This window comes from Rutidosis leptorrhynchoides, chromosome 1 (assembly GCF_046630445.1).
Source record: "Rutidosis leptorrhynchoides isolate AG116_Rl617_1_P2 chromosome 1, CSIRO_AGI_Rlap_v1, whole genome shotgun sequence".
Taxonomy (NCBI): Eukaryota; Viridiplantae; Streptophyta; class Magnoliopsida; order Asterales; family Asteraceae; genus Rutidosis; species Rutidosis leptorrhynchoides.
In genome coordinates this window covers 336,703,511-336,727,976 of record NC_092333.1, presented here as the reverse complement: position 1 = coordinate 336,727,976, position 24,466 = coordinate 336,703,511, and the positions used below count along the sequence as shown (strand labels likewise).

General features: G+C 34.5%; 1 protein-coding gene across 1 annotated transcript; it reads left to right on the top strand.

The window, feature by feature from the left end:
• The first annotated feature begins 859 nt into the window (after positions 1-859).
• LOC139899473 (uncharacterized) lies at positions 860-23,256 on the top strand. Its single transcript, XM_071882302.1, has 2 exons — positions 860-1,813; positions 22,447-23,256. The coding sequence occupies exons 1-2, from the start codon at positions 860-862 to the stop codon at positions 23,254-23,256; spliced, it is 1,764 nt and encodes a 587-aa protein (XP_071738403.1).
• Positions 23,257-24,466: the final 1,210 nt, after the last annotated feature.

The following is a 24,466-nucleotide window of genomic DNA, read 5'->3' as shown; positions in this document are numbered from 1 at the left end:
TTGAAATGAGAAATTCGCGTTCGTTTTAATCGAGCTATTAAACTCATTTCCTAATTCTAATTGTGTTGTTCTCTGTTTTGTATTGCAGGAAAGTGTTTTTAATTCACAAGAAGTGAAAATTTCAAGATATTCTTGGATAAACATGTCTACGTGCAATAAAAAGAAGAATGCAAGCACTATAGGTGCATTAGATCTAAAAAATGCTTCGAATTTTGATTTTCAATCAAGTCCTGACGTTAGCCAGCAAACTAAAGAGTTTCTTGTGAAAGCATCTGTAAATGCTAAAGTAATGGAAGAAACACAAATGAATGTTGCAACTGAAAAGGTGAATGCGGCAAGGCGCAATGTGCCGCAGAATCGTGAAGAGCAGAAAATAGATGAAATGAGGTCAAAAGTAACTTCTGCAAGTGCGCAGACAAAATTAGATAAAACCTTGATCAATGAAGGTAATGCGAATAGCGGCGCTGAAAACGTAGAAAAAGGAGCGTCAAAAAAGACTGCGAAAAAAGTGCTCACGCCCTTAGAGGCAAAGCAATTATTAAAAGAAAGAGGTTTTGACCTCCATATTCCAAACAATTTTGAATGGCCACTTAATGAATCATCGCCGAATACGCAAAGGTTAATCATCCAACATGATGAAAGAGTGCGTGATGAAGAGCAAGATCAAAGAGCTTTTGGTTCGCCAGTGTTGCTTTTAAAGAAAGCAAAAACCGCAAAAGTTATAATGCCAAATTCAGATAATTCTGAAAATTCTGAAAGTGATCCTGAAGTGGTGGAAATTGCAAAATTGAAACGTAAAAGGCCTTCCACACCTGTTCCGCGCTATCATGAAGAATGAGAAACATCTCAGGCTGCGAAAATGGAGAATGCGCAAACATTTTTGGCGGATATGTTCAAAAAATTGGCACCAAGGGATATGCAACATAAATTTGAGCATCCAGATGTTATACAGCAAAAGATTGAGAAGTATTGCGCGGAAAATAAGGAAGTACGGCCGAAAAATGCAACTGAAATAACATTCGCGATAGATAAGTTTGTTGAGCACATATCTGATTACCCAATCACTACACCACCCATTGTGCCAGCAACTTTGGGTGTATATTCAGGGTTAACAGATCCACTTGATTTTTTGCAAAGATTTGAAGGTGTGGTTAGCACGTATAACTGGGATGAAGCAATTGCATGCCGCGTCTTCCCAATGGTGTTGCAGGGATTAGCGCGTGAGTGGTTTCATAATCTAAACGCAAGAAGCATTGCGGGTTTTGTTGATTTAAGAGAAAAATTTCTCTTGCAATTTCAAAACTTGTTACCGCAGAAAAAGACCCACATAGAGTGTCATGACATCAAACAAGGCTTTAAAGAGACATTAGAAAGTTTGCTGACAAGATACATTTATGAGTGTCAAAAAATTCCAAATCTCCATGAGGATCAAAAAATCTCTGGTTTTGTACATGCAATAAATCCGCAGAGACACCCAACTCTTGTACGGCGTCTTCGCAGAGATGTTCCACGCAGTTTTGCTAAAGTCATGCAAGAAACATATGATTACATCCGCTGTGGTGAAGACAGTAACATAATGCAAAACTGCGGCTGGGGCAAGGACAGGAGTTGGCGTGATGATAATGACACATACCGTGATGGTAACGGGGATGGTTACCGCGATTATAACCGCGGATCTGGACAGCAAAGAAGGAACAATAATGGTGGAAATTGGCGCAATGACCGACAGCGTAATGGGGGAGATGGTGGTAATCAAGGTTATAATAATCGCGACAGGAATTATACGCGTAAATGGAATAATGATTCCTTTGCGGTAATTCAAACTTTGACAAAATCACCAAAAGAGATCCTTTTGCAGGAGCGTGTTGTGATGCCCCGTACTAAATCAACATGTACGGACCATCAACAACAGGATCATTACAAGGTTAAGTACTATATGCGATTTTGAAAAGAGTTTGCATTCTTAAATAAAAGGTGACGTCATAACTAACGTCAAATGTTTTACATCAAAAGTATGCTCCTATGAACCGAAGCATTTAATAAGTGTATGTGACCCCAAATGGTCGTTACAAATCATAGTTCAAAAGTACTAAAGTTTGAATGCAAGATAAAGTAGTTCATGCAGTGACAACTCTAGAGCAGCGGGTGTCTACAGCAAGACTAGTACAACAGTGGAAGCAACCTTAAGCACCTGAGAAAAACATGCTTAAAAACGTCAACACAAAGGTTGGTGAGCTATAGTTTAAGTATAACAGTAATGTAAGGTAGGCCACGAGATTTCAGTGCTACAAAGAGCGTTTCGAAACAGTAATCCAAATCAGTATGTTTAAGTATATGCTCAACCATGGGCACTTGGTAACTAACTTAACGTTTATACCCCCTGAAATTACACTTGGAAAGTGCGTATGTTTACGAAGTATTAAACACTCGTTAAATACTAGCGCTACTAGCCCGAGTGGGGATGTCAAACCCTATGAATCCATATCTAAGATTCGCGTTCACAGTTCAAAAACCAATGATTAAACGTTACCGAGCTAAAGGGAATGTTTATGCCGTTGTATAACCCAGACATATATAAGTTTAAGTACTTGTGCCTAGTATGTAAAACATAAAACCCTCATGTATTCTCAGTTCCCAAAATAAGTTAAAGTAAAAAGGGAATGCTATAACTCACAATGATAAAGTAGCGGTAAAGTATGACCCGGAAAGTAAGCAAGTAATGAAGGTTGTCCAAACAAGTCCTCAACCTAAGTCAAATAGTATTAAGTCAGTAAATTGTCCGAATAGGTTTAAAAGTATGTAAATAAGGTCTTAAAGGTCATCTTCATTCATCATCAAACAAAAGGTGTAAAGTAGGTTTCGTTCATGAAAGTAGTTTAAAACAAAGGCTGAGTTCGGTCAGTCACCACGGCCTCTACACCTCCTGAAATAAGGTGAAACCAGTGGCCATGGCTCCGTATATGAGTCCTTTAGTTGTGGTAAAAATTACAGAGGCAAACTAGTCTTCGTTTGACCGTGGCGACGGTCTAAGTGCGAGTAGATCAGAATTTTCAACACAACATTAAATGGACATAGTGACGATCGGAGAGCCATAAATCCTAAACCGTAACTCGGATTAAGATGAGTCCTATTTGAAAAATTATCTACTCGAACAGATCTATCTGAAAATCATAATTACAGTAGCCCAGGTCGTACGGGTCAGACACAGAAATAGTATAACAGTAGGGTCAGTAGGTTCCGGTGGTTCCTGGTGCTCGATGCTTATCATGGTTATCATCCTTGATGCATATAGCTTAAAGTGTACAACCCGTTGATGTGTTTGCATCATTTTCACCAAGGTTTGACCATCATAACCCAAGTGTAAGTCTAATACATGAAGCACAACTCACTTAAGTGTTGCAAGTGTTTTGATGAACCAAAGTTACATCAAAGTCTTAGATTCAACACATACATGAAATGCAAAAGTAATATTTATAAAGTTTTGACTATTATGACACAAGTGTAGGTCTAAGACATGTAGCAAAACTTACTTAAGAGTTGTATGAAGTTTTGATGAACCAAAGTTACATCAAAGTCTTAGATCTAACACATACATGAACTTTAAAACTAATAATAAGTTACAAACTTGAAAGTAAACTTATGAAATCAAGATCTTGAGTTGTAGAACATAGTTCTTAGTTTGATCTTGAAGATCCAAGACTCAAAAGTCTAGATCTAACATAAGTGTGCCAAGTTATAATTTAAAGAAAGCTTACTTACATGTTCTTGAACTTTTAAAGTTAACTTTTAGTTCAAGATTAATGAGATCAAGGTTAACTAGTAACACTTGACCAATAACAACCAACAAACATGAAATTAAAGTGCAAGTAAGCTAAGTAAACAAGTAACTAGTAACTAGTCCATGGGTTGTTCATACTTTAAAGATTCAAACCAAAGTTTGATCTTTAAGAAAGTAAACTTTAAAGTTTACAAACATGATTCACGAGTATGACTTTTACAACCATGAACTTACAAACTTTAAAACAATAAAGGTAGAATCATAAACTAGTAAGTTTATGTTCTTGAGTGTTCTTGTAAATACAAGATAAAAGAAGAATGAAACTAGGTAGTTTGATTCTTGGAACTTGTAAGTAATAATCTACAACAACATGTAAGTAAACAACTAAACAATTGATGATGATATAAAGGGTGTTTGGTCACGGTTTTGAAGGAAAGAAATGAAGAGAAAAAGCTTCAAGTTACTTACAATATAGAGAGTAAAATGAGAGAAAAGTTGAGAGAATTTGGAAGAAAGTAGTGTGTGTTTGAAATGTGAAGTTAGCTAGTGAAAGAAATAACAAGTAAAAATGAAAAGAACCCTCCCATATACCACACCAAGTTGACGGTTTGCAAGGAGGAAAGGGGAAGGCAAATATCCACTAGTTCAATTAATGTAAAGTCTTACAAAGTTGGATACTAGGGGTGCTTACATGGGGAAGGTGTGCAAGTAATATGTAACAAGATTCCAATTACCTTAAACTAACTAGTTACACTCTAAAGTAATACTTACATGTAGTGTTGGGCTAATAAGTCCACTAAAGAAGTAGGGTGGGCTTCTTAAGTCCACTAATACTAATAAAGGCCCAAGTTCAAGTAATTAACAAGTTAAGTCCAACAAAAGCCCAAGTAATTAACCAATAACCTTAGTTAATTAAAATGATTAATAAACTTAATCATGGATGTAAATAATATTCTAAAAATATTATTCGTGAAAGTTTCGTGTGTCACAAAGACGTTTCAGGCAATTAAAGTCAAGTAAGGGCAATTATGGCAACATGTAAATGTAATAACATACATTCGTTTAATCACACGTATTAATAATAATAATTTTTAATAAATAAACGTTGGAAAATCCAGGGTCGTTACATTACCCACCTGTTAAAGAAAATTTCATCCCGAAATTTTAAGGAGTGACCAAACAATGGTACCGTATTCAAATAAGAAGGGCGTATCAAAGTTTCGTGAGACTCATGGGCTCAGAAGTAAGTTATCTACCTTGAAAGGTACCTCGGCGTATGAAAGTGAGAATAGGTATACGCCTTTAAATTAAGCCTCTTGTCCTAAGAGGTCAACAAATTGATTTCATTTCTGATTAATAGGAGTATGTCCTCTGAATGTATATCCACAAAAGGAAAGATGGTGTGTTTAGACTTACAGGCACCTTCAGTAAGCTGGATGCGTGAAATGCGTCCTGAATATTTCTAAGCTCATCTAAAACATCGAGCACTTATGTCGTAATACAAAGCTGACAGGTAGAATGGAAAACATGGTGATCACAACCATGCGATTTGATGTCTGGATAGTGTTAGCCACGGATTTTACTAACCCCTTGATTTTGGAAGGAGACCATAGGCATAAGGAACCCGATATTTAAGAACGTTTCATTTGAACAAGTGAATTAAAATTTAGCTAAAAGTGATCAATCGAACTATCAAGCCATAATTATTCATAGTGTATTCAGAACGGTCTGAACGAACAATGAGGGATATCACCAAGTTTACCATACTGCAGGTGAACCTATCCTTGAATGAAATGAAAACACAGTTCCGTAACGTAACTTCATCCTTTCAGTTACATGTTGAAGTTAGGGTTAACGTTAACTAGAGCAACATACAGTTGCAACCAATGAAGGAAGGAACATATAGAGTATCCACATCAGTGCCGTAAATGTTTTAAGCAGTCCCCTCTCAAGGGATAACAAGATTCATAGGTTCTCAAAGTATCTTATATTACATTTCTGAAAGAAATTCGCACGAAAGGTGTGGTCTTTGAGCGAGAGTGAACTCTTCGAGTGGTTCGTTCTGAATTTATCCATGTACTTAAGGGGATGTGCGGATGAGAAGTTACGTGAGCCCTTGGTCCTAACGGATGGTTTACTCCGAGTGAAAAGAATCTCCAAAAATGATTCTTGTGTCTCAACATACTGATTCATAGAGATGAGGTTTACGAGGGTGTTGTGATTTGCCGTAAAGTATTGAAAATAGTAACCCACCTAGTACCTTTCCTACAATGGGGTGACCAATGAGTGTACCTCAGAAAACTGATTTATCGGCCCACGTTTTTGTCATGTCTAGCTTTAAAGAGAACATTTTATTGGTGCAAAGATTTTCTGACAAATTTTATAAAACCGCCACCCAAAGTGGCTCAAGAGTTTTTAACAAAGATCTTAATAGTAAGTTTCATCTCTAACAGAGGGTGAGAAAAAGTGTGATCCATACATGGTGTAGTCTAATATGAAAACCTTTAATAAAATCAACTAAGGGAGTTTTGAAAAACAAAACCTTTAACCGTTTGTTGTGACAACGTAAACGGAATAAAGTTCCTAGTAAATTTAGAAGTAGGTACAACGTGTACCATTTTGCACAAAACTATTTGACTTAAATTGAATAACTCGGTAAAGGAGCGGTTTTTAAATAATTTGAAGATATAACTTTAGTATCAAAATAAGTAAGTATAAATTTATACATATAGAATTTTATAAATTGTATAAGTGACAGAAAAGTTTTTAGTACTTTCCTTGTCTGTAAACCTTGTGAGGACCGCACAAATAAACAACGTATAAAAATTTTGATAAGGATAGTTTTTCGTATTGCAAAGGTTACGAGTTGGAAAGATTGAGTGGAAAAGCTCTGAATCATCGGGTGACCAGTTACCAGGTAATGAAAACTAATAATATAAATGTAGTATCTTGGTAATTATCAGGGCACAAGTCTTTGGGCCAACAATATTTACGTGCAAAGTCGTTGCTAAAAGTGGGGTACGAAGGATAGAGCACGAGGATGAGAAGTTAATTGCTTCTTGAATTTGCAAAGTGCCAAACAGATTATGACTAGTATTAAAGTCGGAATAATGATGGTATTAATACCACTAAATGAGAATCTCTTGGAATGAGCCAGGACTTAGAGCTACGTAAGAAAGAGCATTGTTCCAACAGGTGTTGTGAAATAAATCCTAGGGGTAACGCAATAGTTTTGAATGGTTTAAGTGTTAGTTGACGCACGAAGGCCTTGAATCTCTCGATTTTGTCGGTTATAAAGTCTCCATGATTACTTGAATACGGATAAGCAACAAAAAGTTTTATATAATAAGCAACGAGAGTTTCATAGAAATTGTTTACGGTGACAATGTAAGAGATGAAACGAAGTTCTTAGTAAATTAGGGTTATGTGCAACACGTACCATTCAAAGTATAATATCTTCTGAATAAAAGATTTGATTTGTGAAAGTGAAAGTAAAGTTTCATATGTATTTGACAAAAATAAGTAACCATTTACTTTATTTTGTATAACGGATACGATTTCAAAAATTTGCATGAATGGCAGATAAAATAATTTACTTTTATAAAACTTTGAGAGGATCGTTCCGTAAAATAGTGGGTGAAAAATTTTTGGCAACCAAAATTTTCATATATCGGTGGTTACAAATTGGAAAATGATGGATGAGGATCGATTAAAAGTTTTTTTTTTTTTTTTAAGTTTTAAGTGATATTTGAGCAAAAATGTTACGAGGTAATGAAAACTGTTAGATTTAAATGTGGTTGATGACTATTAGTAGGGCATAAGTCCTTTGACCAAAAATGCTTAAGTGTGAAGTTGTTGCTTATAAGTGAGATACGAATGGGAGGGCATGAGGATGAGAGTTAACCACTCATTGATTTTTGGAAAATTTCGAACTGGTATGACTAATATCGAGGTAAGAAGGATGATGTTGTGGTTATCATCGAATAAGAAACTCCTCGTAATAAGTTTGGATTTAGAGTTGCGTAAGAATGAGTATCAAATGAGATTCTTGGGAAATCTTCAATATAGAATTTGAATTGCTGAAGTGACGAAATACAATTTCCTTTAAGTATCGCTGTGCAAGTTTGTCCATTGTATCGATTTCTCTTACGGGTAGAAAGTGAGCAGATTTGGCGAGATGGTCAATAATAACCCAGATGATTTCCTAACCGCCTTATCGTCTTTGGTAGTTCAGTGATGAATTTCTTCCCATTTCCATTATGGGATTTTGGCTTGTTGTCATGTAACTAATAAGGTTCAGTTTTCGGGCTACATCTCTTCCCATAATAGTTTCACCATTCTTGCAAGGTATACGAATAATTTCTCCTCATAATAAATGAATTCCGCTTTCATCCTTGAAAGTCAGTTTGTTCCAACTATTTCATCAAAGCTTCCTAACTTGATGAGTATTAAGTTAATCTTAAAGTTCATCCCAACTATTGCATCCAATCTTATTATACTGTCGCGAAAATTGTGTCAATCTTCTCAAATAACATATGCCTGTATGTAGGTAACTAATCCTTTTCAACTACTACATTAAAACTCCCAAGTTTGGTTAACATGAGGTCATTTCCAAATGGCCCACCTGTTAATCTTAAAGTACTACCTTAAATTATTCCTCTATATTCCTCAGCTTACCATTTGCTTGCCCTATAGAATACTTAACCCTCATGGTTGTTAATGGCTTATTAGTCGTAGCACTAAGGTTCTTAGATATAAGGTTTCTATCGCTCCAATATTAAACAGCCTTGAGACAATAAAACGTTGTGATGAAACGTACCCTAACTAAAATCAGGATCCATGCAAGTCTCCATAACGATTTCTTTACCGCAGGAAATTTTAAAGTTTTTCCTATGTGAGAACTTTTTCCTTAAATGTCCAGGGTATCGATATCTACAGCAAATTTTCAGGTTATCAATTCTGCAATCAAGGCCCCTCTTGTACAGTATCTTGGTTAGGTGGTTATTCTTTCTCTACCTTTAACAGGCTACAATGTGTATGCTCAAGTGATCCCTAACAAAATTTTCCCTGGATCACCCCATACTCCTCATGTAGTAACATTGGAACTTCTGCATGATTTACTTCAATATAATCACGCTGGCCTGGCGTCATTATATCGTACTAAATCGTGCATTCATTCCAATACCATTCCATATGGTCAATGTAACGTGATCACTTCCAATTATACACAATTTCATCTAATGGTGCTTTATCCATGCCATCTCAAAACAGAATCGACATAACTAATCTCACAGTTTCTCGATGTGGGTGCGTAGGTTCCATAGATCATGTATTAATGCCTAAGTGTCTCGAAGTTTCTTCAAAGGTTCGGATTCAGGTAACGTTGTTAGGTTCCTTCTAGATATTCAATCCGGGTCTCACGTCAGGTTGTACATGTAGCAAGTAGTAATACGATGTGTTTGAGCATCAGTAGAAGGTACTATGACCTTGTGAGAGGAGATGTCCTCCCGACTTATCCAAAGTCTAGGAGTGTTAGGGACGTAAGTCCGAAAGTGTCGTTAGATCGTCGAGCAGTGGTGAAGAATGAAAGAGTTAAGTGACGGTCATGCAAGCGTACAGGATATGTGTCAGCTGAACAATCTTCTAGATTGCATGAAGTAATGTTTCGATCTCTGGAACGGTGGAGCAGTAGTAACAGGTGGATTAGACTACTAGTTCTTAGGGTTAAACGAGTGGGAAAGTAGTTCAGGAAAACATCTGAACTGGGAAGGATAAGTTCTCCAAGTTGGTATAGCGAATAGTAGGCATGTAGCAAGAGCGTAATCAGGCATAACACTATAGCAGCCTAGATCATTTACATCAGCACGTAGCATGGCAAATAGTAACAGTATCATACCGAAGTAACATGCTAAAAGGAGATGGCAGCATGCAGTAGCGAGAGTAAGCAAAAGCATACAGTGAGTTTACATAGCAGTAAAAAGAAACGGTAGCATGCATTAAGCTCATACAGCAGTAGAAGTAAGCGGTGGCATGCAGTAGTATAACAGTAGCATGCAGCAAGTTCCGCAGAAATAAGTAAACTAGCAAGTTGTAGATTAGTCCTATTAGTGAATCCTACTCGGGTCGGTCTTAGACTCACTAATGCATCCTAATTCCCTATAACCAATGCTCTGATACCAAATGTGATGCCCCGTACTAAATCAACATGTACGGACCATCAACAACAGGATCATTACAAGGTTAAGTACTATATGCGATTTCGAAAAGAGTTTGCATTCTTAAATAAAAGGTGACGTCATAACTAACGTCAAATGTTTTACATCAAAAGTATGCTCCTATGAACCGAAGAATTTAATAAGTGTATGTGACCCCAAATGGTCATTACAAATCATAGTTCAAAAGTACTAAAGTTTGAATGCAAGATAAAGTAGTTCATGCAGTGACAACTCTAGAGCAGCGGGTGTCTACAGCAAGACTAGTACAACAGCGGAAGCAACCTTAAGCACCTGAGAAAAACATGCTTAAAAACATCAACACAAAGGTTGGTAAGCTATAGTTTAAGTATAACAGTAATGTAAGGTAGGCCACGAGATTTTAGTGCTACAAAGAGCGTTTCGAAATAGTAATCCAAATCAGTATGTTTAAGTATATGCTCAACTGTGACGATCGCTCCAAATCCATATGGACGAACACGTCATTCATCGATTTCATTGCGAGGTATTTGACCTCTATATGATACGTTTTATAAACATCGCATTCTTTTAAAAAGGCAAACCATATATGAATATTTAAATCAAAGGTTTTCGACATCTGATGATTTCTACATATAGACAATCACCGTAAATAATAGTTTACAACAGTACTTCTGTTGACAATGCAGTCAAAATAAGATACATGGTGATGATTTGTCGAATGCAACGTTTTCTTGAAAAATATGCCATGTAAGACTCCATGCACATAGCTTGTCTATCATATAAGCAAACGGCGGAAGACTTCTAGGAAACCTGAGAATAAACATGCTAACAAGTGTCAACACAAAGGTTGGTGAGTTCATAGTTTGTATGTTTCGCATAATCTGTATATAAAGATGGATCACAAGATTTCAGTTGTTTCATCCAGAAACGTTTATCAAAATATTCTACGAAATTGAGCACCCTGGTAACTAAACTTAACGTATATATAATTTGTACCCTTTGTATAATCATCTTAATAATACACGCAAACCAACGTGTACGCTTCTCAAATAGCATACGTCCGTTAAAAGGCTAGTGCTCTAGCTCGGACGGGGATATCAAGCCCTATGGATCCATATACTACTACTCGCGCCCAAAAGTTCTTATAACTGGCAGTTACTAGTTACCAAAGCTAAGGAATTTTCGGTTCAAACTCAGTGTAGAATTTAGTATGTACTTGTATCCATTGCGTTTAAAATAAAGTGCATGTATTCTCAGCCCAAAAATATAGAGTAAAAGGGATCATATGAAACTCACCTTAGCAGCACATACAGTTGTTCATCGTAATGTAACCGAAACTCGGTATATCAAAGAATCGTAGATCTCAACCTAGAGAACATATGTTGGTCAATAAATGTCTATCAATCTAGGTCAGGTCATAGTGTATCACAATCCTAATGCTCGAGATCGACATATAAAAGTTATCCAAAGTCGTTTCAAAAAGTCAATTTTGACAATAGTTTAACAAAACGAGACGTACCTTATATAAGGATTCATTTACTCGGTTGGTAATATTCAAAAATCCAATTTATCAATCTCGTAAACAAGTTGTTTAAATCTTAATTGTAGATTCAAAAGCAATTTCAATTAACTTCAATCATAATTCAGTTGCTCATATCTTTTAATCCGTTCATCGAAATTATTCGATATCTAAATGAAAAGTTATTGATTTTTCGCCAGCTTTCCAAAAACATGTATATCATATACCTTTTACTAGTAATATATGTATTTAATTCGTGATCTATTATAAACTGTTTAACGACGAAATTTAGCATACACGTATGTATAAATATATATACTCGAGCACTAGATATGGATACACAATTAATATATAAAAGATAAAATATGAGTGCTTACGTATCAATATTGAGATTCAATATTGTAGGATAGTACGTAGAAGTAACGGAGATGATAAACACTAGGTTTGACTTACGAGCAAAACCCTCGAACAATACCCATAACCTCCTTAGTAATAACCCATAGTTTCCTTAGCTCTATCCCACCTGAAAACCCATTTTGAAAGTGACACGCTCATGACCTCGTCGTAGTATTTTAAGTGATATAATTAATAATAATAATAATAATAATAATACTATTAATAATAATAAAATAAATAATAATAATCTTAATAATAATAATAATAATAATAATTTAAATAAATAAATTTACACATAGTAATATATGTGTAAAACAACTCGCGCAGAAACCTGGTATTTATAGGCATAATTCCTGATTCTGATGCCCATGCGATCGCATGGGTTTTATGCCTATTTCTCATGCGATCGCATGGCCGTCAGATCCAGCTCACATATTTTTGTTTTTTTGTTTGTCGACATAATAATTAATAATATATATAATATATTTAATTTATATAATTAATTATATATTATATTAAATTCACATGCATAGTTAACTTGTAATTTTTGTTCCGATAAGTCGTACGTTGTTACGCGACTTATGTCCCGGTTCCGGTTTTTCGAGTGTCCCTTCGTACGCTGAGAAAACTTGTAATTTTCATTCTGGGACACGTACCTTTGTCAAAATATAGCCTTAAATTATCCCTAAATTATACCACCCAGAGTATATCTTAAACTTTAGAGTATTTTGGTCATGTACTTCTATAAATCATTATCTCGTTATTTATTAATATAATAATATTTATCAAACGTTTCATAACCAAGTTAATATCTATTCTCAATATTTATAAACACGTTTTAAAATACGTATCGCAAGTTATTCATATAATTAATTCTTAACAGTTAATATTCCTTATTATTGTATGTGTCCAAATTACGTTAGTTAAACAAATAATTCACCATTTATTCCGAATACCGTTAAAATGAATGATTTCTCAAATCAAGTGGACCTCTCAACAGAGACTCGTAATAATATCATAATTCTTAAGAGACTCGGTAAATATCTTTTACTTAAATCGTTTGGCATAATCGTTTAACTCTGTAGTTAAATATATCAATCAGATAATTAAACCAATAAGTTTAATGCACAGTATCATATCCTCAACACTTTGTTACGTTTTCAAGTTATAGTATATGTATCTATATATAATTGTTCGCGTTTCGTTGAGAACAATCGAAGATTAATTGAACAGTTCAAAATTTTGAGATTTAACTTCATAGACTTTGTTTATCGTGTCGGAAACGTTAATCATACAAGATTAAGTTTAAATTTGGTCAGAATTTTCCGGGTCATCACAGTACCTACCCGTTAAAGAAATTTCGTCCCGAAATTTGAGTGAGGTCGTCATGGCTGATAATAAAAATGTTTTCATGACGAATATGAGTTGGTAAATATAATTTTATCACCATTGAATAATACGGATAAAACAATCCGATTACTCGAAGTGTATGAAAGAAGTTATCGTAATAGAGTGACATGGAGAATAGAGATTCGTCGTATCTCTTGATGTCGTAACGATTGATTTCCGGAATTTAAGGAATAGAAAATCTTCATAATTTAAATAAGATTTGATACTTCAGAATTTAAGGAAATTAGGATTTCCTTTGATTAAATGCGTAATCTGCCTCGATTGCTATGTCTGATATTTTGCTATAAATTAACCTCTTCCGTTTCATTTATTTTCACCACTCCTATAATCTTCTTTCTTATTTCATACTTACAAAAGATTTGTGAAAATGCTTCATCCAGTTCCGATTCTTGATATTTTCTTGGCTATCATATCATTCATTCTTCTTTTTCATCTGCCACCAGAGGAGGTTATTTTCTTCTCCTATTACCTTGGGGTTATATTATTTTTTATTCTCCCGTGTCTTTATATTGCTATACGCATTGATATACACGGTTTGTAATTTCGGGGTTGTTTTCGGGCTTTATATTTTTCATTATATTTCGGAGCTTTATGCTTTCGTTTTCTTTTCCCGACTTTAAGTCAAGCGAATAATGGTCCAAAATTCGTAGGTATGGATTTTGAAATGAACATAATTAATGTTCTAAGAAAGAAATGGTAATGGCACAATCTGACTTGTCAAATTACCAGAATACCTCGAAAAAGACCGAATCATCAATAAAAATATTTTCTTGATATGTTTAGAGGTTAAATAGAATGAAAGAGTTATGTAACATGGTTCATGATGAGGGTATGATCTGTGAACCTTTATCACGTTCCATTAGAAACTCAACATGACTTACTGTAATATAATCACGTTGATCAAGTGTCATTATATTATACTAACTCATGCTTCAATTCCCAACACTACTTCAAAAACATCCATTTTTCAAAATTTTCAGAAATTAGAAACTAAAATAGTTTCTTTTATGATGTAACACAGATAGCATGGAGAGATAAATGATTTCAGATAAGAATAGTTATGAAAATATCTTCAGAAATATGGAGGATATTTATTAATGGAAGATACGATGATATCTTAGAATTTCTAATATCAGAGGATGATGCAGAAAACCTGTCTGTGAAGGTTTAGAATAAAAAGTAACATTCTTACTAATGGTTTCAGCAGATACTGAATCATTTGGATTCTTTGAAGGTAGTTTTCGTCCTTGTGATTTGTCTACAGCTTCCTTCATACTTTGCTCAACCCGTTTTCCAGTTTCAAACCTTCTCTTTTTCTGTGCTTTTCCAACACACTACTCTTTATCATCAAACTTTTGACTGTTAAAGTAGTTTACAGTTTTTGCTGCTTCATCAGCATTTTTCCAAAATTCGTAGAACTAGTTTCGTAGTTTGGGGTGTTTTTCAGAAACTTCACATTCTAATTATGTAAGTCTAGAAGATAGATGTTATATATATAACTGTTGCCGTAGAAAATTCTGCGAGATTCAAAATACTGATTGCTAATTCCCGGTGGTTGGTATGGAAATTATTGTTACAAGATGTGGATGAGTACATGATAGGGTTTCAATGAGTATAAGGATTTTTCGAAAGGTTAAGAATTAATAAAGTTGTTTGGTAAATTTACTGCTAATGTGGTGGAACATAAAAGGTTCCCCAGTAACAAAAACGTATATGTCAAGGTTATAATAAGGATAATCTAAAAAAGTCGAAGTTGACTGGTTGGAAGTGTGATAAAACTGGATACTTTGAAAAGGATGGCAAGATTATTTTCGATATTAACAACGCTAAAGGATCTTGCACAGTTTTGAAGTTAAAGTATAGCTTTGAAAGATGTAGAGATCTAAGAATGATGTTACTGGTTCAGAGTTATGACTTGGATTATGATCCGTCAATATCAGAATATGTAATCGAATTTGTATGAGAATGATTGTATATCGTTGTGAGTATTGTTAATAATTTTTGAATCAAAGTTGAAGAATGTACAGTGTAACATATTAATTGTGAACTTAAATATTTCTCGAGTAGTACCTACCCGTTAAAGATTTCACAATTAATACTTTGTACAAATGAATTTTTATTACTGTCTTTATGAAAATATATGTATGTATATTTTCTTCAGATGTAATACAGATTTAATGAGTTAATATCATATTAAGCTCATTTGATTTTCGGCTTGACTTAGAAATGATTAATCTCTAAAACATTAAAGATTACATAATCTTTGCGGAGTATTTCGCTAATGTAATCGATACTTCATTATTTATTCTTATTTCTCGGTGAAGGATGTTGATGCTTGTGGAATCTTTGTGAACCTTACAAGGCACAGATGATGTTTTCTGAAAAGTTTCGAGTACATCGAAAATGAAAATGTAAAATCAATTATGTAATTGATTAATATACTTGGTTTATTATGAAATGGAATTCATTGGGTTGAAACAGAGATTGTAGTTAACAATGGTTAAGTTGTTAAGAAAGAATGTACATCATTGCATATTAGTAATATGAACTAACCGAGTAGTACCTACCAGTTAAGATTCACACGTAATAGCTTAGTACGAAAAGATTTATTTTGATTTCAAAATTCATATATATATTAAATATACATAAAATTTCTTCAGGGGAAATGAGTTAATACTTCATCGGATATTGTTGCTGGTATTTCTTGGTAACTACGATGCGTATGACGTTGATGCTCGTGGAACAGATTGTGAAGTTGAGGTTTGTGATGCGGATGTTGTTGGTGGTGGTAATGGTACTGTTGGTGTTGTTGTCGGTGGTACTGTTGATGCCGGTGATGCTGCTGGTGTTTGTAACCTTTGCACCGTATTCTCCAAAGCCACTATCCGAGCGCGAAGCTCGTTGACTTCTTCTACTACACCGAGATGAATGGCGGTTCGGACGAGCGGATGAATAAGATCCAGAATTTGAGAGAGTATATGATCATGACGAGATATTCTGGAGATGAGAGAGAAAATGGTATTACGAACAGGTTCACCGGTAAGTGCTTCAGGTTCTTCACCAAGAGGGCAATGTGGTGGATGGAATGGATCACCTTCTTCTTGTCTCCAATAATTAAGTAGACTACGAACCCATCCCCAATTCATCCAGAATAGATTATGGCTAATTGGTTGATCCATTCCGGTTACACTGTCTTCGGAATTCAGGTGAATATCCATATCGGAATAGCTGTCGGAGTTTAAGGAATTTGAACTAGATACGTGATCCATCTTGTATAATTAGGGAGATGATTTTTGATATGAATTAGATTATAGAATTTAGTTTGGTATTCTTCAATACATAATATACATATGTATATATAATACCAAATTCCATAAATCACGTAGAAATTTTCTGAAGATGTCAGGAAAAGTTTACAGTAACAGATACGCTAAGATATGAATTTTTGTCTATACACTATTTATGCAATAAATGCAGGAAAACATGTCTAGACTTAAGAATGATAAGCATGTAATTTTCGACAAGAAATGATAAGCAAAACTTTTGACATGCAGACACGGTCGAAGTCCAGACTCACTAATGCATCTAAACAACTATCAATTAGACACACTCATGCAAGACCTGGTTCGCTAGGACCAACGCTCTGATACCAACTGTGACGATCGCTCCAAATCCATATGGACGAACACGTCATTCATCGATTTCATTGCGAGGTATTTGACCTCTATATGATACATTTTATAAACATCGCACTCTTTTAAAAAGGCAAACCATATATGAATATTTAAATCAAAGGTTTTCGACATCTGATGATTTCTACATATAGACAATCACCGTAAATAATAGTTTACAACAGTACTTCTGTTGACAATGCAGTCAAAATAAGATACATGGTGATGATTTGTTGAATGCAACGTTTTCTTGAAAAATATGCCATGTAAGACTCCATGCACATAGCTTGTCTATCATATAAGCAAACAGCGGAAGACTTCTAGGAAACCTGAGAATAAACATGCTAACAAGTGTCAACACAAAGGTTGGTGAGTTCATAGTTTGTATGTTTCGCATAATCTGTATATAAAGATGGATCACAAGATTTCAGTTGTTTCATCCAGAAACGTTTATCAAAATATTCTACGAAATTGAGCACCCTGGTAACTAAACTTAACGTATATATAATTTGTACCCTTTGTATAATCATCTTAATAATACACGCAAACCAACGTGTACGCTTCTCAAATAGCATACGTCCGTTAAAAGGCTAGTGCTCTAGCTCGGACGGGGATATCAAGCCCTATGGATCCATATACTACAACTCGCGCCCACCAGTTCTTATAACTGGCAGTTACTAGTTACCAAAGCTAAGGAATTTTCGGTTCAAACTTAGTGTAGAATTTAGTATGTACTTGTATCCATTGCGTTTAAAATAAAGTGCATGTATTCTCAGCCCAAAAATATAGAGTAAAAGGGATCATATGAAAATCACCTTAGCAGCACATACAGTTGTTCATCGTAATGTAACCGAAACTCGGTATATCAAAGAATCGTAGATCTCAACCTAGAGAACATATGTTGGTCAATAAATGTCTATCAATCTAGGTCAGGTCATAGTGTATCACAATCCTAATGCTCGAGATCGACATATAAAAGTTATCCAAAGTCATTTCAAAAAGTCAATTTTGACAATAGTTTAACAAAACGAGACGTACCTTATATAAGGATTCATTTACTCGGTTGGTAATATTCAAAAATCCAATTTATCAATCTCGTAAACAAGTTGTTTAAATCTTAATTGTAGATTCAAAAGCAATTTCAATTAACTTCAATCATAATTCAGTTGCTCATATCTTTTAATCCGTTCATCGAAATTATTCGATATCTAAATGAAAAGTTATTGATTTTTCGCCAGCTTTCCAAAAACATGTATATCATATACCTTTTACCAGTAATATATGTATTCAATTCGTGATCTATTATAAACTGTTTAACGACAAAATTTAGCATACACGTATGTATAAATATATATACTCGAGCACTAGACATGGATACACAATTAATATATAAAAGATAAAATATGAGTGCTTACGTATCAATATTGAGATTCAATATTGTAGGATAGTACGTAGAAGTAACGGAGATGATAAACACTAGGTTTGATTTACGAGCAAAACCCTCGAACAATACCCATAACCTCCTTAGTAATAACCCATAGTTTCCTTAGCTCTATCCCACTTGAAAACCCATTTTGAAAGTGACACACTCATGACCTCGTCGTAGTATTTTAAGTGATATAATTAATAATAATAATAATAATAATAATACTATTAATAATAATAAAATAAATAATAATAATCTTAATAATAATAATAATAACAATAATAATAATAATAATAATAATAATAATTTAAATAAATAAATTTACACATAGTAATATATGTGTAAAACAACTCGCGCAGAAACCTTGTATTTATAGGCATAATTCCTGATTCTGATGCCCATGCGATAGCATAGGTTTTATGCCTATTTCTCATGCGATCGCATGGCCGTCAGATCCAGCTCACATATTTTTGTTTTTTTGTTTGTCGACATAATAATTAATAATATATATAATATATTTAATTTATATAATTAATTATATATTATATTAAATTCACATGCATAGTTAACTTGTAATTTTTGTTCCGATAAGTCGTACGTTGTTACGCGACTTATGTCCCGGTTCCGGTTTTTCGAGTGTCCCTTCGTACGCTGAGAAAACTTGTAATTTTCATTCTGGGACACGTACCTTTGTCAAAATATAGCCTTAAATTATCCCTAAATTATACCACCCAGAGTATATCTTAAACTTTAGAGTATTTTGGTCATGTACTTCTATAAATCATTATCTCGTTATTTATTAATATAATAGTATTTATCAAACGTTTCATAACCAAGTTAATATCTATTCTCAATATTTATAAACACGTTTTAAAATACGTTAATTCTTAACAGTTAATATTCCTTATTATTGTATGTGTCCAAATTACGTTATTTAAACAAATAATTCACCATTTATTCCGAATATCGTTAAAATGAATGATTTCTCAAATCAAGTGGACCTCTCAACAGAGACTCGTAATAATATCATAATTCTTAAGAGACTCGGTAAATATCTTTTACTTGAATCGTTTGGCATAATCTTTTAACTCTGTAGTTAAATATATCAATCAGATAATTAAACCAATAAGTTTAATGCACAGTATCATATCCTCAACACTTTGTTACGTTTTCAAGTTATAGTATATGTATCTATATATAATTGTTCGCGTTTCGTTGAGAACAATCGAAGATTAATTGAACAGTTCAAAATTTTGAGATTTAACTTCATAGACTTTGTTTATCGTGTCGGAAATGTTAATCATACAAGATTAAGTTTAAATTTGGTCAGAATTTTCCGGGTCATCACATCAACCGTGGGCACTTGGTAACTAACTTAATGTTTATACCCCCTGAAAGTACACTTGGCAAGTGCGTATGTTTATGAAGTATTAAACACTCGTTAAATGCTAGCGCTACTAGCCCGAGTGGGGATGTCAAACCCTATGGATCCATATCTAAGATTCGCGTTCACGGTTCAAAAACCAATGATTAAACGTTACCGAGCTAAAGGGAATGTTTATGCCGCTGTATAACCCAAACATATATAAGTTTAAGTACTCGTGCCTAGTATGTAAAACATAAAATCCGCATGTATTCTCAGTTCCCAAAATAAGTTAAAGTAAAAATGGAATGCTATAACTCACAATGATAAAGTAGCGGTAAAGTATGACTCGGAAAGTAAGCAAGTAATGAAGGTTGTCCAAACGGGTCCTCAACCTAAGTCAAATAGTACTAAGTCAGTAAATTGTCTGAATAGGTTTAAAAGTATGTAAATAAGGTCTTAAAGGTCATCATCATTCATCATCAAACAAAAGGTGTAAAGTAGGTTTCGTTCATGAAAGTAGTTTAAAACGAAGGCTGAGTTCGGTCAGTCACCACGGCCTCTACACCTACTGAAATAAGGTGTGACCAGTGGCCATGGCTCCATATATGAGTCCTTTAGTTGTGGTAAAAATTACAGAGGCAAACTCGTCTTTGTTTGACCGTGGCGACGGTCTAAGTGCGAGCAGGTCAGAATTTTTAGCACAACGTTAAATGGACATAGTGACGATCGGAGGGCCATAAATCCTAAACCGTAACTCGGATTAAGATGAGTCCTATATGAAAAGTTATCTACTCGAACAGAGATATCTGAAAATCATAATTAATATAGCCCAGGTCGTACGGATCAGACACAGAAATAGTATAACTGTAGGGTCAGTAGGTTCCGGTGGTTCCTGGTGCTCGATGCTTATCATGGTTCTCATCCTTGATGCATATAGCTTCAAGTGTACAACCCGTTGATGTGTTTGCATCATTTTCACCAAGGTTTGACCATCATAACCCAAGTGTAAGTCTAAGACATGAAGCACAACTCACTTAAGTGTTGCAAGTGTTTTGATGAACCAAAGTTACATCAAAGTCTTAGATTCAACACATACATGAAATGTAAAAGTAATATTAACCAAGTTTTGACTATTATGACACAAGTGTAGGTCTAAGACATGTAGCACAACTTACTTAAGAGTTGTATGAAGTTTTGATGAACCAAATCTACATCAAAGTCTTAGATCTAACACATACATGAACTTTAAAACTAATAATAAGTTACAAACTTGAAAGTAAACTTATGAAATCAAGATCTTGAGTTGTAGAACATAGTTCTTAGTTTGATCTTGAAGATCCAAGACTCAAAAGTCTAGATCTAACATAAGTGTGCCAAGTTATAATTTAAAGAAAGCTTACTTACATGTTCTTGAACTTTTAAAGTTAACTTTTAGTTCAAGATTAATGAGATCAAGGTTAACTAGTAACACTTGACCAATAACAACCAACAAACATGAAATTAAAGTGCAAGTAAGCTAAGTAAACAAGTAACTAGTAACTAGTCCATGGGTTGTTCATACTTTAAAGATTCAAACCAAAGTTTGATCTTTAAGAAAGTAAACTTTAAAGTTTACAAACATGATTCACAAGTATGACTTTTACAACCATGAACTTACAAACTTTAAAACAATAAAGGTAGAATCATAAACTAGTAAGTTTATGTTCTTGAGTGTTCTTGTAAATACAAGATAAAAGAAGAATGAAACTAGGTAGTTTGATTCTTGGAACTTGTAAGTAATAATCTACAACAACATGTAAGTAAACAACTAAACAATTGATGATGATATAAAGGGTGTTTGGTCACGGTTTTGAAGGAAAGAAAGGAAGAGAAAAAGCTTCAAGTTACTTACAATATAGAGAGTAAAATGAGAGAAAAGTTGAGAGAATTTGAAAGCAAGTAGTGTCTGTTTGAAATGTGAAGTGAGCTAGTGAAAGAAATAACAAGTAAAAATGAAAAGAACCCTCCCATATACCACACCAAGTTGACGGTTTGCAAGGAGGAAAGGGGAAGTCAAATATCCACTAGTTCAATTCATGTAAAGTCTTACAAAGTTGGATACTAGGGGTGCTTACATGGGGAAGGTATGCAAGTAATATGTAACAAGATTCCAATTACCTTAAACTAACTAGTTACACTCTAAAGTAATACTTACATGTAGTGTTGGGCTAATAAGTCCACTAAAGAAGTAGGGTGGGCTTCTTAAGTCCACTAATACTAATAAAGGCCCAAGTTCAAGTAATTAACAAGTTAAGTCCAACAAAAGCCCAAGTAATTAACCAATAACCTTAGTTAATTAAAATGATTAATAAACTTAATCATGGATGTAAATAATATTCTAAAAATATTATTCGTGAAAGTTTCGTGTGTCACAAAGACGTTTCGGGCAATTAAAGTCAAGTACGGGCAATCATGGCAACATGTAAATGTAATAACATACATTCGTTTAATCACGCGTATTAATAATAATAATTATTAATAAATAAACGTTGGAAAATCCAGGGTCGTTACACGTGTTGCTAAAGCATTTCCAGATCCACCGCAGTTGAGTGATAATAATAGGCGTGACAAATCAAAATTTTGTATTTTTCATGACGACTATGGGCATGATACAAATCGTTGTCGCGACCTTGATGCGGTTGGATAGGGAAAATTCAATCATCTTTTTACCAAGGAAGCAAATTCCGCCGATGCGATGGTTGTGCCCGCATTGGCAGCTACCCCAAAAACGCCAAATGTTAACACAGTGGTGCAACAAGAACGCAAAGTACCCGCGGTTAAAAATTTGGGTGCAAAGGTGGTTGGAAAAAAGGATACTTTGCAGCAAATTCAAGTTATAAACATCGTGACTGTTAATGGTGATACACAACAGCAAAAGTCGTTAGAAATCTATGAAAATTGGCAGCTTGTGCCTATAACTTTTGCGGCAGAAAATGGTTGCGCATTTTTGGAGGAACAAATTGTTATATCATACAAGATTGCGGAGTTGGGTATTCAAGTGATGAAAGTCCACATAGACACTGGTAGTAGTGTTGATGTTATGTATAACCAGTGTTTTCGCAAATTGCCAAAAGATGTTCAATCCAAGTTGAGGCCAACCGCAATGTCTTTGTCAGGCTTTTCTGGTGAGTCTGCGTGGCCTATCGGGCAGTTGGAGTTGGAAATTGAAGTTGTTGATGAGCAAAACGCACAACTTTCGCGTAAAGCTCAATTGAGTTTGTATGTGATGAATACTGTTTCGCGCTATAACATTCTTTTGGGGCGCACAGCTGTTTGCAGACTGGGCATTGTTTCCTCCCTAATTCACGGGATGGTAAAGTTTGCAACAACCAATGGCATTGCGACAGTTACATCTGCGGATCAGCAGTCATTATGTGCATCTGTAATGTTGAATGATAATGCGGGAACAGAAGGCCATATGGTGGTAACAAACGCAAATTTCATGGTGATTGAGTGATATTAAAATGTGCATATCTGAAGTTCCGCATAGAAGGTTTAATGCGAATGATAGATCATCTGAATTGTGATTTGCATATTTTTGTTTAAAAGTAACAATGCCAAGTGTTTTCACCTATTGATTGTTGTTTGAAAACAATCAAATGTAAATAAATAAAGTGTGTTGATTTTTCTTATGATGTTGCTGTACGTAAAGTTAATTGTGATGCATAAAACAAGAAAGTTATTAAGGTATGGCATAAAAGTGATGGAAAAGCCCACTTTATGCAGTATTCTGTTGAAACTAAGAATACAGTTGATTGCATCAAAATAATGTTAACCATTATGAAGCCGCATTAATTCTGTTATGTGAAATTAAATAATGCACATAAATGAGCATTTGTGCGAAAATTATAAATCAGTAGCAATATGAGGATACAAAGTTCAAAATTGAATAAGTGATGGAAAAGCCCACTTAGTGTTTGGTAATAAACATATGGAATGTGTATGCGAAAAGGTAAATATTGGAAATTTTGCCCAAAGTATTAGATTCAGCCGTACTTGGATGCTTCGCAAAAAACACAAATTTACATGCCTAAGGATCGTTTCGGCGGACTTAGAAGATTCATAATGTGCAGATTAGCACGCGCATACAGGTTATTTTGCATAAAGTAATTGTTTATTATGTGCACAATAATAAACAGTGAACATGCAAAGGACAATGCTAGTGGTTATGAATATTAAAAAGTACTTAAAGCGCTATAAAAATTAAAAGTTGCAACTAATATGAACATTTTCTATTAAAAACCCGAATATGACTGCGGTCAAGTGTTACAAACAAAAATATACGCAATCATTATTGCGGATTATCTACATCATTACAAATTAAGTTCCATAATATATTTCATGGTAACATTTTCCTCTTGGCAAAGCGCAGAGAGCGCCAGAATGTCAATACATTCGATGCCTTTACTGGTTTCATCATAAATCTGCTTTGCAACCTCTATTTCGCATATTTCCTTGTCGATGACCTCTGGATACGGTGGACCAATCCCATAAGCATTTTCAATTATCGACAGAAATTCGCAACGTTCAAGGAGTTTAGCCGCATTAAGGTACTCTTGGAATTTCTGCGATACAGGGTTGGAATCCATTATCTTATGGCTAAGGGAGAGAAGATACTCGACGAGTTGTTTAAATTGCTCATCTGTAGCTTCAGCTTGCGGCTGGGA